Source organism: Sinohyriopsis cumingii, chromosome 9, assembly GCF_028554795.1.
Source record: "Sinohyriopsis cumingii isolate HCF-2022 chromosome 9, ASM2855479v2, whole genome shotgun sequence".
Lineage (NCBI taxonomy): Eukaryota > Metazoa > Mollusca > Bivalvia > Unionida > Unionidae > Sinohyriopsis > Sinohyriopsis cumingii.
The window spans coordinates 51,695,349-51,715,417 of NC_142969.1; the positions used below are offsets into that span (position 1 = coordinate 51,695,349).

At 34.7% G+C, this 20,069-nt stretch overlaps 1 protein-coding gene across 1 annotated transcript in view; it reads left to right on the top strand.

The window, feature by feature from the left end:
- The window catches only part of LOC149791806 (transient receptor potential cation channel subfamily M member-like 2), a 130,422-nt gene that overhangs the window by 22,514 nt on the left and 87,839 nt on the right, over positions 1-20,069 (top strand). The window contains exons 4-5 of the mRNA XM_089969475.1: positions 5,908-6,014; positions 18,862-18,950. Of these exons, the coding sequence (XP_089825601.1) occupies positions 5,908-6,014; positions 18,862-18,950 (196 nt within the window). The remainder of the gene's footprint in view (positions 1-5,907; positions 6,015-18,861; positions 18,951-20,069) is intronic.

Genomic DNA, 20,069 nt, shown 5'->3' on the forward strand with positions numbered 1-20,069 from the left:
AAGTTTGTTATTACTATTCTTCCTAACCTTAAATGTTTACCAATGAAATTGTAAACACACTGAATAGTTGAGCCTAAGGAACAGAGTTGACGCTAGGACAGCCATTATGACCATCACTACAGCCATCCAGACAAAATTCGTATCACAACTCACCTGGACGATTATATCAAGACATAGTTTTCACCAAATATTGTATTATACACAGTGGGCTCAACATGGAAATTGAGCGGATATGACATACGATATGGTCTCCACAGGAGCCATGTAGAGAATATCCTGAGCATCATTCTTCATGTACTCTATGTCATATTTGCACAGGGTTTTCTCCAGAATGCACTTTATGCTATCTACATAGACGTGCAAGAAAATATTGCATAACACATATATATTGTGGCCTCCACAATTGACACTATGATAATCGTGTTATCTTCCCTACTTCGTAATAAATAGTTAAATCCTTTTGTTTCTGATTTCTTCCTCTTATAATGTGCAATAGTTGTAAATATGGATATTCGCTTAATGGCTCCTTTCAATGTCTAGCGGATTTAATTAAATGGTACTACAAACACATCAATATGGCTGTCACAGTTCAAGCAAAGTGCTATTTTACACGTTACAAAAATCCTGCGAAGAACTAATAATTCCATCTGTACCCATCTAGAAGATGCAGAACGTTCAGAAGTTGAAACGGGTACAATATAATTATCAACAATAGTTACTCAGATGGGTTATACAGGTTTTGGTTGTGTGTAACATATATGAAGTTAATTATTTAATATTTAGGTTTAATCTTTTAAAGTACATAAGCGTTTTGACGGGTTTCTGTTGGAGCTTATATAACTTGAAAATGCGAAGAAATATCACAACATAATATGTTAAAATTTTCTGCGGTTGAAAGAAACTGATCAAAGCATATGTCAGAAATTGAATCACGACACCTCTTATACCATATGAAGATAATTGTCTGAATTTATTATTTAGTGTAATAAATCCAAAACCCTTGGAGGGGAATATATCTATATATCTATATATAGAATATATGTGTTTAAGCGTGTGGGTGAATTTTGCATTTAATAGTCCAGTAACCACTTGCAAAATGGCGATATTCTAAAACCATTCATAAATTACCCTACAAAATGTAATCGCTTAAGTTACTGTACTATTATTAATAAAGTATTTAAGATTAAGGATTCTACAGGTTTATCATTCGTGAATTATTGATGTAGTTATCAATTTAATCTTTCATCCTTGATGTTTCAAACTGAATGTTTATTTTGAACTGCATTATATTGGCGCTTGCATACTTTGAAAGTGCAGAGCAATATCAAACAATATTTTAACATTAGTGTGGTGACATGAATCTGTACCAACAAGGCAGAGATTAAAACGTAAAAAAATCTTTGAAATTGTTATATAGTGTCATATATCCCAATGCCTGGTAGTTTATATATATATATATATATATATATATATATATATATATATATATATATATATATATATATATATATATATATATATATATATATATATATATATATATATATACCTTTAATCAGAATGCTGCCTATCATATTTTAGCATGCCCCAGCAGCTCAGATGCTAACCCTTCTACATGTCCAGAAATTAAACCACAACCGGCAACTGGAAAAAGTACTATACCAATATAAATAGGAGTAAACAAGATTACGTGTGCTCGCCTTTTCGTTCTCTTTCATTTATGTACTTAGCTATTCAATCTTTATTCTGATCTTACAAACTCGATGCTTATTTTCGTAGTAATTTTGTGCCCATTACTTTATTTCAAATGCCTGAAAATACCATAACATTTATTTATACAGTACTTTGGAAACATTGAAATAGTATGATATTGATAGCAACTGTTAGCCATTAATATAGCATTAATGTGGTTGCAAGTGGCAGACACCACCCTCGTTAATTAAATATTGTGTGTTCATGTGGCAGAGCTAGGTTCTATGTGTATTGTGTAACATCGACTGCAATAGGCTTGTATTTGATTTTCTTTAGCAGTTCGTTTAAGGAAATGGCATGAGGTTATATTAAGCATTTCATAAAGACGTACTTAAAATTTATGAATAAGGGACAAGTCACAGTAGCAAGAATGATAATATAGCTGCTATAATAACATCACCATTGGAAGACTTTTATTTTTCACATTTATCAACTGTACGTTGCCTCATGCGTGTCATACTGCCAAAGTTTGACCTAATTTATTGCTGGCACGGATTGTCATTGACCGGAATATTTTATGGTCCTACTATCTCCGGTTGTCCTGTTAGGGATACTCCTCTTAAACTACTTGCAAGATTGGCCTCAAACTGTACACACGTTTGTCACAAGCTCTAAATATTTAAATACTGCCGCCAAGTCAACCAACTTGTAACCTAAATAATATCACATTTAAATGGAAAATTATACCGACGCGAAGTTTTTACTACAAGACTTACAATGATGTATAGCTTGACATAAGTGGAAATCGGACACAGATGCCCTAATGCAAACTGTGTTCTTCCTGCTAATGCTTAACCTATTGTGAGATCATAATAGGCACTTTCACGGATTGACTAACTCTGTTGGTCCCAAAAAAGTGGCGGTGTTGTGAGATTCAATACGGCTATCACTATAGCAATCTTGAAAATCGTGATATCAGTACTCCTTCTTAATGGACAGGCTTATGCACATGGAGCTTTTATATAAGGGTTTATTCTGATAAATGGTGGGTCTTAAAGAAAATGCTGCTGCTGAGAGATGCAATATTGCATCTACAGCGACCACCGTAAATTTGTTGTTATTACTAATATGTGTATTGTCAAATCACCCGATTATTTTCGTTTAGATTCATTACATTATCATCCTGCAAATCTTGTAAATTGTACCTCTTCGAAATATTATCAACATGTAGTTGTCACGGAATTAAATTATTTTAATTATTGAATATATGTACTCGGGTTACATTTTTTGTGTACAACGATACTCGAGGATGATTTATGTATATTGTGTCGTATTTTGAAATAGTGAGTTCGGTTCATCCCATGCCGCACTTGCAAAGTGCTCTCGATGGGACGACCGAACGCCTACAATGCACATACAATGTTTGTGTATAAATACCTCACTGTACGTATATTTTTTTACAACACGGATGGTCTTGTCAGCCAGCACTCTGCTTCAAGGACTTTCACATTTTCAGCTGTAAATGTACGTAAGTTTATTACTTTATAGTCTATAAGTTTAACTACTGTATTACCACGTTTATTTTCTTATGTTTGCTACGTAGCTATGGTTTACGCAGTATAATGAAACATATTTCTATTCCTGTTTGCGACTTGGAAAGGGATTTATATTAGTAATTTAAAGCTACATTTTTAAGACCTGTTTAATATAGTGGAATTCTTATTGAGCAGGGTTAGGTTTATTTTTGAACCTGTCATTTTGTAACTATTGTGCTGATAATGGAATCTATATAACTTACCTTGAATAACATCATTAAATTTTACCTTATATGCCCGTGTTATGTATAGTACACGGTATTGGATATATTTTCAGCTGTCTATCGCCCGGAGTGTCTAATGTCTAGCGTCCGGAGTGTCTAATGTCTAGCGACCGGAGTGTCTTATGTTTAGTGTCCGGAATTTTTAATATCCGGGGTGTCCGGAATGTCTAATGTCCGAGGTCCGGAATGTCTAATGTCCGGAGTTTCCAGAGTGTTCGGAATGTTCCGAGTGTACCAGGTGTTTAGAGTGTCAGGAGTGTGTAGAGCTGTGTAGAGCTGCCTGGAGTATCCAGAGTATTTAGAGCATCTAGAGTGACCAGAGTAACCCGAGCGTTCAAAGTTATTTTATCGGGTTGACGTGGTGCAAGCTGTAAAGCCAACCACAGGAATTAACTGCAGCAGCTGTGAAGCTGAACTGTAGCAGATTTAGAGCTAAAATAAAGTGTACTGATGACGGAGTATCTCCTTACATGTAATGTGTTAGCTGTGGTTTAATTTTGGTGTTCGTAAGATGCATAGTATATTACGGGACTGTAAAGATACGTTGTATATATGTCCCTTTTCATCACCTTAATTTCACTACCTGAGTGAACTCATTTTACTACATGAGTAAAATTCTGCACTGTTTGCTACCTGAGTAAACTATATCCATCGTTTCATTGTCAAATCGTTGTGAACCATTCACCCCTTGTCTTTGTGTTTGATACATTAATTTGTATTTTTCATCATTAACTCTGTGCGTTCTTAAGTTATTTAAATCCAATATTTTGAGTATATATTCACGCACATATTCATTATTAATCGTTCATACAAGTCATCCCTTATTAAAGATTGTATTAATATCATCGTCAAAAGTGTTCTGTTGTGAATCCGAAAAACCCACCCAGTTATCTTGTTACAGTATTGTAAACAATAAGTCCTCTTGTGATGTCTTGTTGATCGTAATTACAAATGATGGCACTCTGACATGCACAGCAGGTAATATGAAAATTGTATTGTCACTGAAGAATATCAGATAGGGTTTCAAATCCCAAAGGTATCTGAAATAAATGGTCTTATATTGAATTTCTGCAACTCTTCTTTGATAAACATTAGCACCAACCATCTAGAGGAGTGTGCAGCCCTACTTTGCTTGAATGTACATGATCCTGAAAAGTGACATTTTTTAGGTTTTCTCTTCGTTCATACTTGACTAGGGTGAATATCGGAATTCCAATATAATCACTGCATTATCGCTATTGAAACTTGTCTTGAACAGAAAGGCAAATTTACGCTGGGTTTTCACCAGAAGATTATTACGATTTCTAGTTGCATCTCAAAATTATTGTTATATCAAAATGTAATGTTCACTTAGAGACGTCGCATAATATCAAGTTAGTCCTAGATGAAAATGTTTCCGTTTGACATCCAATATGAGGGCTGATTATATTTTTCTTAATTCGTCATAATTTTAAGTGTGTTAGTATTTCATTTTGAGAGCAAATATATCAATTAACTTTGTTATAATATAAATGATCTTGTGATGTCTCCAGTTTTCACATGTGCATTGTTACACTCTTAAGATACGGACCATATTATCATCTTCCTTCAAGAAAATTGATATGAGATTGCATGTTTTCAACAGTATATTAACCTTTCTAACTAGTTATAATGATGTCACTACTGTCTGGGATAATATTTCACCTGTATATACTAACGTTGATGCATGTATGTATCATGGGGAGAGTAATCATCCAAGCCAAAAGTATAGAAACATGGCCAAATTTTCACATTGAGATAAAGATTTGTCTGACTTTGCACGAAGTTAACCATTAGTGTCGTGAGTTCCAAAGAAAGAGATGAGTATGTATTATGCTTAGATCATAAAATTAATAATTTAGATCATAAAATCAATAACTATCGTGTTACCAAGTTGAACAAACCTGTCCATAACCTAGAGTAAGTCAATATTACTTTGAAAAGAAAACAGCCGTGTCAAACAGAGAAGCATGCGATATAACTATTTCGTTAGAATTCGTATTATTAACTGTAGCTTTTCACTAGGCAGATTCAACACACTGGACCCTGCTGTGTTTAAGTGATGAAAACTGGTATATGTAAATTGCTTAAGGAGAGTAACTTAGTGATGTTAATCTAGGACAATATGAATATTGTATCTACACTAATAAGACTGGCATGTGGGTAAATCTTTAAGAGGCAAAGATAAGATAAAGATCAGAAACGGTGATATGAGATATGATAGAATAAGATAATACAAGACAAAAGATGAGATAAGACTCTATAAGGTCAGATATAAAATGATAAAAACGGTTAATTGATTTATTAGAAAACGTGATCATTACCAGTTTGAAAGCTGTGTCAGCATCATATGTTATTGTACTTATCGTATATTTCAGATGCCGTGCATGTACCTGTAGTTCTACTAGTTCTAAAATTGGACCTACATACTCTGGAAGCGGTTTGCAATGCACTTAATAAAGGGACACCAGTTGTTATTGTGAAGGTATTGGTGGTAAACTCTATAAAGAGACTTAGTATTATGTGTAGTACTCAATTACTTCCACATTACACTGAAGTTCTTGAGGAGTTGTACTACGATTACCCATCTGGCACATTGTAGCCAATCATGGCGATATGAATAATATTTGTGAATCATTTTATTTTAACCGGCCAATCGATTGTATCCCCAAATCATGAAAAAATAACTAACTGTTAGTTAATTATACCATTTAATGAAATGTTATAACGTTTATGTTGGTAACACAATTTTTTTTATTGATTACGGTATTTGCGACAGAAATTACATATAGATCGCAATACATTTGCAATTGTATAAATTGCCCTTATCTTTCACGTTCCCGTTATTTACTTAGAAGTGTTTGAACTAACCAGGGTTGTCAAACAAACCAATAAATTTTATCATTGAAAAACAGGCGATCATTGTAAATTCCTAAACCAAATATTTACAACAAATGTTCATGTTATTCGATGATTTATTCACAGATACTTGATTTATGTATCTGCTAACGAATTATCCTAATGGAAATTTTCACAGTTCAAGGAGTTGAATCTTGACATGTTGTTTGATGATAGTTAAATTTGATTCCTCTTAACTGAAGGTGAATTTTCTCTCAACAACGCAGATAAAGCAAAATTTGATTTCTAGTCCACGTTCCCCCTCAAATCCCTTACTTCATTGTGCTGGCTACTGAATGCCGTGAAGGAGCTCAAATTATGAATAAACTATCTCTTATTAATCATTGTTATGCAGAAATAGATTAAGCATAGATTTGTTATAATTATTTATACTAACTAGTGTCATTTGTACGGTTGCAATAACATATTTTTTTCTACGAAACCCATGCCGAAAAGTTACATATCAAGATGGAAAGAAGTGGCTGCACTTAAATGTGTTTGGGTCCTAAACACACGTGAGCTTTATTCATAATGGGGATTTATAGCTGATTGGTAGAAAACAAACGCGACTAGTATTCCATCCTTTAAATAATGTACACCTGTTTTGATAGCAAGTGTACTTTTTCATTTTCAAAGACAAGGTCATATAGCACGGTATTCAAGAAGTAAGAATGTTTTGAAAGAATCATGGCTCAGTGAATTAGCAGAGATTCCATTTTGAAGGCATTGTCCAGAACATCTGCAGATTATAATGTTCACATATCTATACTCATTTATAACTATATCCCGAAGTATTTCACCCAACTCTTAAGTCGTCTGATGCTGATCTAATCGGTTTGTAAATGGCTTTTGCTGAATATATTACTAGCAAGTATATACGTTCTATATCCACAATTTAAATTAAGCCAGAGACCCTAACATATATAGCTAGGTTCGGTATAGTCGTATGGCATGACGCTCAGATATAATGTGGTAGCATCAACACTCCAGAGAATGGTCAAACGTTATTTCTAAAATATATATTTACTATAAACATTTTTGTATCATTGTTACTTGTTAATAATCCAAAGTCACATACATTTTATTATGAGATGTATTATGTACTAACGTACAGCTTTATCATGTATATTATTTTTAATGGCTTTATTTTTGCGATATTGCATCAGGAGCTGTGCAAACATTCCTTGTGGATAAAACGTTTAGCGCCGAAGAGTCAATGTTGGGATCAATCTGCCAGCAGTATTTCAACGAACATCAGTTGTGTTCGCGCCTTCGTCTCGCAACTGTAGGTCTGCTTCGTTTTGATAGCCCGTCACAGTTCGACCATCAGTAATGTGATTCCTAAGTATAATTGCTCGATTAAGCGTGTCTTCTTATAAAGTGCAACGCACACTTACATCCGACCGATGACACTTAGTTGCTTTTTACAGCTTCCAGTCAGTTATATAATATAATTAGGGAATACTTAATCTTCGGTGAGTTTGTGTTCATGGGATATATCATCAAAATCACTTAAGACGATATTAATTTCGCCATTCAATGTCATCATCAACAACAGTTCTTCCTTTTGTCCTAGAACTATTACACAGCATACCTAAATGGGAAGGAAACCGGTCCTGAATTGTCCATGAATTCCACTTCATTGTTGTATAAACAAGTCTGCGTTACCTACCGATGTAGTCTGCTATCAAGCGTTTATAAGAAATTATATTCACCAATATTGCATCGAATTGGTTTTGAAAGAGCAGGGTATTCCAAGCTGCTACATTCTTGTTGGTCCGTAACTAGACTATATTTCAGTCAATAGTGAAACACAATCACCAATAATGAAACATTCGTTCAGCTACTCAACAAACCGAAGGTAATTTCATCAAAATCATCACAGCGTTCAGATTTTTTCAAGAATTTGTAATAATACATCTAAACGTAAGACAAACGAATAAAGGATAGTATGTGCGCTTCCAAATCCATGTTGAGTTCTATCATTTTTGGTGACTAACGATAACGGATATATATATATATATATATATATATATATATATATATATATATATATATATATATATATATATATATATATATATATATATATATATATATATACATATATATATATATATATATATATATATATATATATATATACATAGATAGATAGATAGATAGATAGATAGATAGATATAGATATCGATATGTATATATATATATAGATGTATAGATATATATATGTATAGATATATATATGTATAGATATAGATATATATCTATATATATAGATAGATATAGATAGATATAGATAGATATAGATATATATATATATATATATATATATATATATATATATATATATATATATATATATATATATATATATATATATATATATATATATATATATATATATATATATATATATATATATATATATATATATATATATATATAATCCTTGAGTAGATTATAGCGAATAGGTGGAATAAATGATAGTCATCTCATTCTCAAATTTAACCAGGTTTATCAGTATCAGGCATGGGTAAATATTAAGCACACGCTACCCTGGTTTGGAATTATATCACCGTGCTTGAGTGGTATGCAATTCGCCTGTGTAGATAAGAAAATAATGTTGAAATAGGCTTTTCCTGGTCTTGATGCTATGCTGACCATCACATTAAATCATATTTTCATGTTGGGTGCGATACCTAATGAAAACTCTTATTGCAAATCCATTTAAAATGCTACATGTTGACAATGTGATCTAGCGTAAATAACATCAATTAATATCTGAGTGCGTCAACGTTCCGAAGTAGATCTCATGCATGATGTAAAATAAGAAGGTGTGAAGGTTAAAATTCTCATTCATGTATTGAACGTGTACCCGTACTATATAGTAAGTACATATAAGAATCTGGCCACGATAAGGTTCAAGTCCGAGCCTACTTCGTCCGCGATATGTTACAATCCACGCTGTTATTGTAAGGGTGGAGTAGCTATTGAAAAGTTAGCGATCGTGTCAAAAGTTAAGCACGGGACCCGTAGAACATGACTGGATAGACAAGGGATTTTATAGATTTACCTACCCGCGCTAATGAAGATATCCCACAGATAGTTTGATCTAAGTTCCGCAACAAAGTTGATGAGGCGTATCTTGTTTTTTAAATGGACCTAGACCTGGCAATGTACGTGCATGCAAGTACTTAGACTTGGCGATCCACTTACGCATCAAACATGTAGATGCTGCCAGCAGACACAAGGAATCATTGTTATATCACGAAACGTCCCAAGGACAATGACAAGAAATAGTACATCCGTGACAAACATTTTGATAGTGACCGAACGTTTGGAAACCAAGCGTAGACCATACATTGTTCGCGATGAATGAAATGCCTCAATCAGTGGCATTTCCTAAATACTTTAACGAGTCGAACAAATACTCAGTAGGGATAGAGTCCTTTGCGAGTGAGCAAGAAAAACTTGGAAGTTTCATTGTCAGACGATAGATGCTATTTGCATCAAGTATGCTCATAAGCTTATCCACGCCAGAATACAGAAATGGTGCCAGGTCAATAAACTGCAGATGACATAGCCAAAACCGCACAAATTTGACATTATTCTTGGGAATTACATTTATCGCAATCGATGACGCTATTATCCCGTCAATTCTTTAGTGTCAGTCAGACTCATGACATGTATGAATCAACTTTGAATTTCATTAGCTGTTGACGCAGTAGAGAATAATGAGCGATTGCGAATTCTACAGAGGATGAGGAGAGCTGTTGTCATATCCAATTAAATACAACCTCAACTGATACCTAGGCATCTTATTACATTTTAGCAAACCTAGTTTTCTTGATCAGCTGCTGGTGTCATATTCGACGACACCTCGAGGTTGACCATGGGAAACGTTAGGCATTCGAAGCCCACATAGAAAACATACGTGACGTAATTTTTTTGTTGTTCCGATATTAATGTCAACTTGTTCGTATTGGAATTTGGCAGGATTGTACGCTGCAGCTTTCACAGATGTAACCGCTTTAGAAGGCACGGTCTTTAAGAGCAGCTATTGCGTGCTGAATATATACTTGAAACATCTGCATGGAAACGTTCCTGCTTTCCTGCTGTGCATGTTAACCATTCCGCGAAAATATTTTATATACACGTAATAATATGGTACTTATGAATCATTCGTGTTACTCAAACGGAACATGTCAACTTCATCCCACTCACAAGACTGTCAGCCTTGTACGTATGAGACTTATTCTATCGGCTGAAGTCTTTAATTTCAAGCATACACATTAACCACGATATTTGGGTTGCGTTTTTCAAACCTTACAAGTAAGGCCTTTAGAAATCTGTACGTGAAATTCTCTTATCAAACTTGCGTCCATCTTGTACTAGTTATTATCTATGAGATCTATAATAATACTCTCAGAATGTACCATGAACAAACTCGCCCTTTTAAAAAGGAGTTGAACTCGTTTTATTTCTTATTCTAGCATGGGAGTATACTTTGTCTTTAGATGTAACTTCAGCAACACCACCATCCTCAGAGACTAGTACGGGGAAAATGCGACGATGATAGTCCAAGCGTCTTTATAGCATCAATCATGAACCTCCCACGGGATATGTTTCAAACGTCTCGACGACCGTTGCATGATCTTTGTCAATTCTATATCTGATGGGTATAATAGTTCATTTTGTGTAAGACAATACAGGCACCACAATACAAAAGGGTTGTAATATAATGAATATTCTAGAGCATCATTTGGTTAAATAACCACACATGATAAACTCCACCCACATGACGCAACGCTGATACCATTTCAGCACGAATATCACACAGAAGCTTCACAGCGTACCTCCTCTTTTGTTTTCCTTTAGAGCGGTTTGGCCTGTAGTGGCATCGACCATGACATCGCTTTTATAATTTGAATTATGGATTTTTGTTTATTTCTTGGACCATAACACCACACACGTTCCATCAATATTTGCGCTGTCATTGCAGCAAGCTCTCTCACAGTGTGACACTATCTGTAAGCAAATACTTAATGCACAGGTACGTGTCTCTCAATCTGTCTTCCGGACTCTCATGTAGTTTGTTTGAGTTATTTACTGTTGGTGTTACTGCTGCCACCGCCTCAGGTTCATCCGCAGGAAGTTGTTCTAGCTGTTTCTCATCTTCTGGTCCTAATAATGTAGGTTATGGTCTTTGGTATGGTATCTTCGAGTATACAGATTCGGCAAGATGTTTTTCTTCCACATCATTTTTGAGTTCTTCGATGTTAGTTCTCATGGTAGGTGAACGTGGGCGCGACTTTTATATTATTGTTTAACGTGTATTTCTATTTAAATGGCTCATTTTCCTGTTTGCTATCACTTATGATACATTCACTGCATTAAATATGGACTAAAGATTCGGTGAACGTCAAAGAACTAAACGTTTTCTTAGCGCAATATCATTCAATGACTTATCACGCTCCTTGCTAATGTACTGTCACCGCAGTCTTTAACTAGATTAATTTATCCCGACACGTATTTCTAAAATTATGGATCTTCTGGAGCCTCTGAAAAATCGTAATGATGAATTTAAGCGAAATAATGATTGAATCATTTCTTGAAGTTAAAATCACGCGATTTGCCGTTTACTATGATTTCCAGATATGCTACATTCCTGATCGTTTCCAAATACAAAACAAATCAATCGATGATATATATATATTGGAATCGTATTATAGCATTACATGTTTTATAGATATAAACGGGAATGGACTAAAAGATGAACAGATTAAAGGTGCATACGTCAATAATACTATTAATGCAGCGAGCGTGTTGACAATGTATACGCATACAGTACATCACCCTCTTTTTTTGTCCTATCCAAATGTCCCCACTATTCAGTCATAAGTATTCGCGGTGTTGATACATGCACGTTCAAACAAATAGACACACACACTATTATAAACGTTAGGTAGGACATTAAAAATGGGAATTAAATACAAAGACACTTTTTCACACAAACATACTTTCACACAAAACGGTAGAAAGTTCTTATAGACTCACCATTACCCTTCCGTACATTCTCACACTAATCCACGTAAGATAGTATGGATAGGTGGAGTGTTAAGGCTTCGTTTGTCAACAATATAGACATATATAAAGGCAAACACGTAACAAAACACATCTTCTACTCTTAATATTAGTATGTTTTTTTCCAGAGATCTCGGTGGCCTTGAAAATAGCTGTTTGGATTTTGACACTAGAATTTGCTACTACTACAACTAACAGGTCGGTAGCACACACTGGACATCTGATATGTCATGATGTTCTGATGGAGACCAATGCTCTATAATTGGATCGTTGGCCCTCCTTCCCGCAATGTTCCTTCTTCTACTCACCCTCATCCTCTGGCATATAGTCATCTGTATTTCTGCTATATTGACATCCTAGATGAATTGAGACTAACTCACTCACTCTCCTCCTTCTTTGTTTTTTGCTATCCTTCTTTTGAAGTCTTAATAGAGTTCTTTCTTTCTTGTTGTTCTCTCAATCATTTCGCCGTGTTTGGTAAATTTTGTTATTGATGTGACTATATAGTCTATAAATGCTATACAATTTGACAGTTCGTGCCTCGTTCTTTATATACTCTTTGACCTTTCTGTCAGCTGTATCGTTCCCCTGTAAGTTTATGTACAAAGGGACCCACATTAATTTCAAGGTTTGTCATGTGTCTTCAATGTTCTTGATGAGTAGCAAGGCTTCCTGTAGAAAGTTGTCTCTACGTTTGGAGTTGCCTGTTTGGATTGTTTTTAATACACTAAGTGATTAAGACATTACAAGAATGTTATTGTTATGTAGGTTGGGGGTATTGTGTATCCACTTTAAGGCTTCAATGATTGCTGAAAATTCTACTGTGTATATGGAGCTCCGGTCTGGTAGCCTGCTTCCAAATTTAATGTTAAGGCTCTGAATTATAATTGTGCAAGCGGTTGATTCCGTTCAAGTGATTTATATCCATTCGTGTATATACTGGTGTGTTTTAAATACTTCTGGTCCAGATATTCTTGGATTTCGATAAGTATTTTGTATGCGTTGTCTTATTTTGTTGTTTGATCAGGGTATTCTATTTGGTCTGCCTGAAGTATGCTTAGCTGATATTCTCCGCATTTCTCGTGCATTGTTTCCTCATGGTATGCTGGAAACTAGTTCCTTGCTAAAGGCCCTATTACATCAGGATCAAGAATGTTTGCCTGTGTGATGATTTTAATGTGCTATGTTCCTGCAGAATACCTTCATAGTACGAAATACCTCTATCCGTATTGTAAAGGTATTTTCCAGTCAGTATTTGAAGTGCATCTTTTGAGGTGTTTTAAGGCATATGGTGCATATCTTGAGAGCTTGATATTGGATTTTATATGCTTTACTTAATTCTGATGATGTTACTGGGTTGTATACCCGGCATTGGTAGTCCATTTTTGATCTAATAAGAGCTTTATACAGCATAATGTGAGTGTCGTGATAAGCGCCCCAAATTGTTCATATAACGTTCTGTAGAAAGATCAGGTATTGGTTACATCTTCTTATCATGCCTTTTTATATGAGTATTCCAACTGAATTGCTCGCCAATCAGCATTCCTAGAATTACCTTAAAAATTGAATAATGGTGTTTAGTAGGAGGAGGAGAGAGTATTCCTTTTTTTGTTTTAAATGCAGATGAAAGCATTACTACCGCTTAACCAGTTCAAATTTTGAAACTCCGTTTATCTGGTCAATTCGCAATTGCATTAAGGTAATTTTAAATCTCACTGACGATATTATAGTTGTCTGTGTTTCAAGGTCTCAACATCCCGCTATTGTCAGAGAACTGTAATATATATCGTTTTTTTTTTAGTATTAATTGCTTTCCCTAGGTCAATGACCATAATAGTAAATAGTGTTGAGATTAACAAGCTGCCTTGTGACGTTGCATTATGCAGACCATATGAATCTAATTATTTTCCTAATCTTGTATTAATTTTTCTCCCTGGTAAACAGTTACTAATCCATATATACAATCGTCCTATAATTCCATAATGGTCAAATTTATATATTAATCCGTTAGTCCAATATAGGTCAAATGGTTTTTGAAAATCAGGGAGAATGGCTATAGGTTTCTGTCAATTTTGTGTAGCATCAAAGACTACTTTGATAATAGTTTTTACTCGAATTATTTGGTTCCTGAATCCACATTGGTTAGTAGTGATGAGTTTTTAAGGTGATATTTAAGTTATTGTGAATCATAATTTTCATATTTTACAAATGATATTTGTCCGGGAGATCGGCATATAGCAGTTTTGGGGCATATATGAGTTGAGAGTTGATGGGTCTTTTTCTGGTTTATGGATGGCTAAGACTACTGTTTTTTCTCCCATTTTGTGGGTTAAAACCTGTTTGCCATATTAAGTTAATAAGAATGAGCACAATTCGTATTTTACGGTATGTTGCTGTAGATTTCATGGCCGAGTTAATTCTATCAAGGTGAGGTGGTATTTTATAATATTTACTGCATCTCTCCATTGATATATAGTGTAATCTTTATTAAAAAGTTACCCGTTTCTGTTGATTGCCTGATCGGTGAAAATTTTGTGATGTTGAGTTTCTAGTAATTCACATGTTTGTTAAGAATTTAGCGGAATCTTTTTTTTACTGCTCATCTCTGCGTCATAGTGTGGAGTCCAGTTTCCCTTTTCTTGTCAGTGACTGCCCCTGGGATTATTGGGGATGTTTCAGTAATTTTGACCCTAATGGATATGTAAGGATTTGATTGGCATTTCGAATCCTTTTTTATTCTTGTCGTCATTTGTATGTACGTGTCGGTTTCATTATTCCTTGTGATCTTGATGATTTGCTGTGCTTTTTGGGGTTTTTCCTTTATCATCAAGTGACTGGCTGTGGATTTCATCCCTCTGTTCGTTGTCAGTTGGATATTTGTTGCAGTATGGATGTGCTAAATGTTTAATGATAGCTCCAACTTCAGTCTCGTCTGTTTAATCTACAATGGATGGTTTAGATGGTCCATTTATTTAACAACAGTGTATCTTGGTTATTTTATTGTTGTTCGCCTTCTGTTCTGTCACTGATCCGACCGTTTGTTTAGAATTATCCAATGTTCCTACTCCTTTGGATCCATTTAATGCCCTTGTGTTCGTTTAATTTCCTGTAACCTTTCTCTATTCATACGTAGTTCCCTCTATTCCCTAATTGATTTGGTCTATTATCTGATTAGTTATCGTATCGCGACTGGCGGTTTCTTTTTTTCCTTCCCGTTTTGTGGGTGGTGCTATATACGTGTCTTCCGTATTTATTTCACCTTATCTGCGTACATTATTTTTCTCGTCTTTAATATTTCCATTTTATTTTTCGCTTTCCATGTTTTGGCTCTTTTTGTTGCTTCGTCATGTTTGTTTACTATACTTATTTCTACAGACTTATGCTTATGTTGTCCTGTGGTATCCTGTTTTGTCTTGTCATCTCCTGCATCAGTTTGATGCTAATTGTTTTGGGTCTGTCCCTTGATATTTCATCCATACAATAAGTAAAACTTACCGGTTTTCTTCAGTAATTTCAGTACCGTCATCTCTCTTCTTACTTTCTTGTCCTAGTTTGATTATGTCCTCTTCCTTATTACTGTAATTAATCTCCTTGTTCGGTTTGTGCTCCATGGTTAGTCATAGTTTATATTTTGGCGGGTGTCAAAATCGTCATAAGATTAAGTACAATGTTAATTTTTTCGTGATTCCTCCGCTCACTTTTTCCCTCGTACTCCAAGGGCAGGAAGATATTTCCAGTAGGGTAAGGAGGTTCATTTTTTGGAGACTGTCCGATTGCATTGTTTTCCTTTGGAGTGGGGGATGAAACCATGTTAGAGTTTGGAGAAAAAGGTATCAAAACATGTACTTACAGATTTTGTTTAATGGTTTCTCTCGTTGTAGGACTGCTTTTGTCCTCCCTTATGCTGCAGATGTTGTTATCTTTGTTCCTCCTGCTGTTTCATCCGCAGTAGCCTATTCTTGTTCGTTGCGTATTTCTTCGCACAGTACCTCTTCTCATAAATCCGGCACCATATTCAAGACAATGACGTCCTTCCAATCCGAACTACATGTTTGAACCGGTGATGACTTAACCGGTGAATGTGTACCATGGCCTCAGTCTGTCAAGCTTCGTTTGACTTATGTCGTTTCCAACTTTAGGTAAAAGGTTCACACGGCGCTCTTTAAGTCTGGCTTCTTGGACAATGGTTATCGTTGTGAGCGTGTTAGCATTTTCCCTCAAGCTAAAAATGGTACTACTTAAATCTAGTCTGAGACGTACATCCATTCCGTTCAATATATATTTGGCTCACACACACGTGTCCAGCAATAAATGATCCAAAAGATATAAAGGTCGTTCTAGTTTCATTTGCTTTAGACGGACACTGGCTTATTTTCCGTACTTCAATCGATGTTCCAGGTATGCTCCTTGAGCGCAACTATCCGTGCGACTGCTGAACGGATTGTTACTTAAATACAAAGCTAAAGAAATAATGCATGGAACTGTTTACATGAAATAATCTGTATGATTATTTGTGCTGGTTCTGTCCACTTTGAGAACTTGGTCTCTCGTATATAAGTAACTGAAATTCAGGTCGATCTAATTTCTGGTTTGTCCTGTGATTTCAAGTAAGCTAAGAGGTAGTCAAAGAACTATCAAATTCTACTTATTCTGAGTTTGACATTGTCATTACCGTGGATAAAATGGCAAAAACGCTCTTGCTCAAATTTGAAAAATCAGGAAGAATATCATCATTTTGCTAATTCTCTTTCAATTAGAAATAAAGCACATCCAATAAACAAAGACCTTGTGTTGTTCTTCTTCTAGTCATTGTCTGACAGACATTAAGAGATCTGCAAAGGTTCTGAGGTATTTTGTCTTCAACGTCCTTGCTATGTCTCGACAATAATGTAATGTCTCGGCCAGATATGTGAAATAAATTTATAGTGTTCTCTAAGCGAGATAAGACTTCTTTTCCAGTTTGGAGTATCACGTTTATCTTATTGTCATGACGGCTTCCTTGCTTCAACACTAGATCGTTCATATTATGCGATCCTAGAGTTACCAGTCGCTTTAGGATGTTTTTACCTTGAGTCATAATGAAGTGAGTCATGCTTCACGTTGAACGATTCATATCAAGACACGCCTGTAATTGGTATGAATTTTGAAGTATACGTATGACCAATTACATTTTTGCAATGAATACCTCCCTATAGATGGTGCTCTATGAAGTCCATTTGCCGGTGGTTGGTTTGGTTGACTGGAACAACATAATTTCAAAATGTCGGCTACGTAATAAATAAATATTTGTTTTAAATGCCGGGTTTAAACGCAAGCTTTGGTATTTTAAAATAAGACGGTTGTAGAGATATGGTTATGTCTGCAGCACGATATGCTTTTTTCTGCAAACGAGGTCTAATAGGTCTGATTTAACGAAAGCCAATCGGTACCTTCTATACATACACATGATTTTATAAACAGGACGTTCCGTTAATTCAATTGCAAAAATAATTTAGAGAATCCTTTAACAAAATATAAACTTGAGGTTTGTTATTATTTATATTGCATATGATACATGCCATACATTATCTCTATTATATATCAGCTGAAACTCCTACATAATGCAAATCATTATCTCTCAATATTCTCACTGATAAGAGAAAACCTGTAGTTCATAAATTGCACATCGTTGATCCTGATATCAATTCAAGCTCAGTTTAAATTCACAACGTGATAAAATAATTAATGCATATAAGTCCATCCAGTTTAGAATTTAGTATGGCTCTGACATAGCTTAGGCACGTTGACCCATTGCCTGATAATATATCTCAAACTAGTCTGTGTAGTTGGACCGAACGTTTCACACCTATCAAACAAATTAGGAAAGAACTGCTTTTGATGTTGTAGGAATGCATGTGTTAAATATGTCGTAATGTTGCGCGGTAATGATTTCCAGGATACGCCGCATACAATTAACATTACTTCTTCATAATCAAAGAATACATATAAATATAGTACGTAAGGTCAGAGTATTACTAAAAAAGTGTCTAACAAGCAACGAAATATCATGATCTCCAGCAGATGCACATACATCTGTTCAAATTATGGCCATATGATTTCCATTTTGTAATGCCGTATATGCTCTTTGCTTCTAAGGTAGCATACAAATATTCACTGTAAGCACTGGTTTTATCAAATGGCATACATATATCGAACTTGTTTGAAATGTATGCCATGATTGATAGAGGTAATATGAGCATTTTATAATTATGTTACGTAAACTGTTGGAGACACACGGACATATAGAGATAGCAATATCACTGTTATCATGTGGTACATACAGTACATACTGAATAATATCCCTTTTCCAGGGATCAAGTAGAGATGAAGATGTACTGATTTCTGCCATTAGATCTGCTGAGAACGATGCCAGAGAAAGTAGTTTCGGATTGTCAAACATGTAAGTGTATTATTTGAAAATTGATCAAAGCTGTTTAATTCTGGCCTGCGATGAATTTCACTATAAATCATAACATGTATGTTACAATATCCATGTCATTCTACCTTTCCGTCTGACATCAACTTTAATATCAATTCTTCCTGCTGTATGACCAGCTGACCATATTTTATTGTCTTTTTTAAAACCTATAGCAACCTGTCCTGGCATAACGGTTGTTCAGATTATTCGTCACTATGACTTTTATAAGAAACATGATAAAAACGACATAATCCCATTGAAGGTTTTATAAATATTTCGCCTTGACCTAACACTAAAAAAAGCTATCAAATACAGCCGCCATTACTGAACCTTTAAAGACGTTTGTAAACTATTTATTCTCTCAAGCCATTCAAGCCGCTGGTATGTTTATTACGTTTGTTTATTTTGGGGGGTTTTGTTTATTGTTTACCAAAATATTCTGATCCACCCATTAATTAGAACAACATAAAAAATAGGAAAAATATTAAAACGACTTATGAAATTTTGCTTAGCAGAATTTGGCTAAATGTAACAACACTCATTTTAAAACATCAAGGACTGTTACATGTTCTATGCGTTTTGGTCCCTCCAACAAATATAGCTGACATTAGTAAAAATGAAAATATTTAGATAACAGTTCTTCAAGCAATCTCAAAACGAATTTGACGAAATGTGGCTCTAGATAGTTTCGATTATCAAGTTGTGAAATTTCTTCAACTAGTTGAGGTCAACTTATATTTTATGCTAATAACATGTGCCGTTTTACTCACGACTGAATTTTAACAATGTACTGTTTTAGTTCATTTGCAAAAATATAAAATGTGTACATAATTGCTTGATGCTAGTATTACCCATTCAAATTGTCTTCAATGCAAATGATGTCAGAAAACACTCCCTAAATAATTAAGTGATAATCAGCGATTACTGCGTTGTATATCAGTGGCATACATGTTAACATATCTACAAAGCAGCCAAGAAACGTTTTAACGTGAATTCGGGATCTTGTATCAATGAAGTTAAATTTTATGTCTTGGTTGTTTAACTGACCGCTGAAACGTGTTCGTTTAAGTACACCTTTTTATACAAGACATACAAATGTGG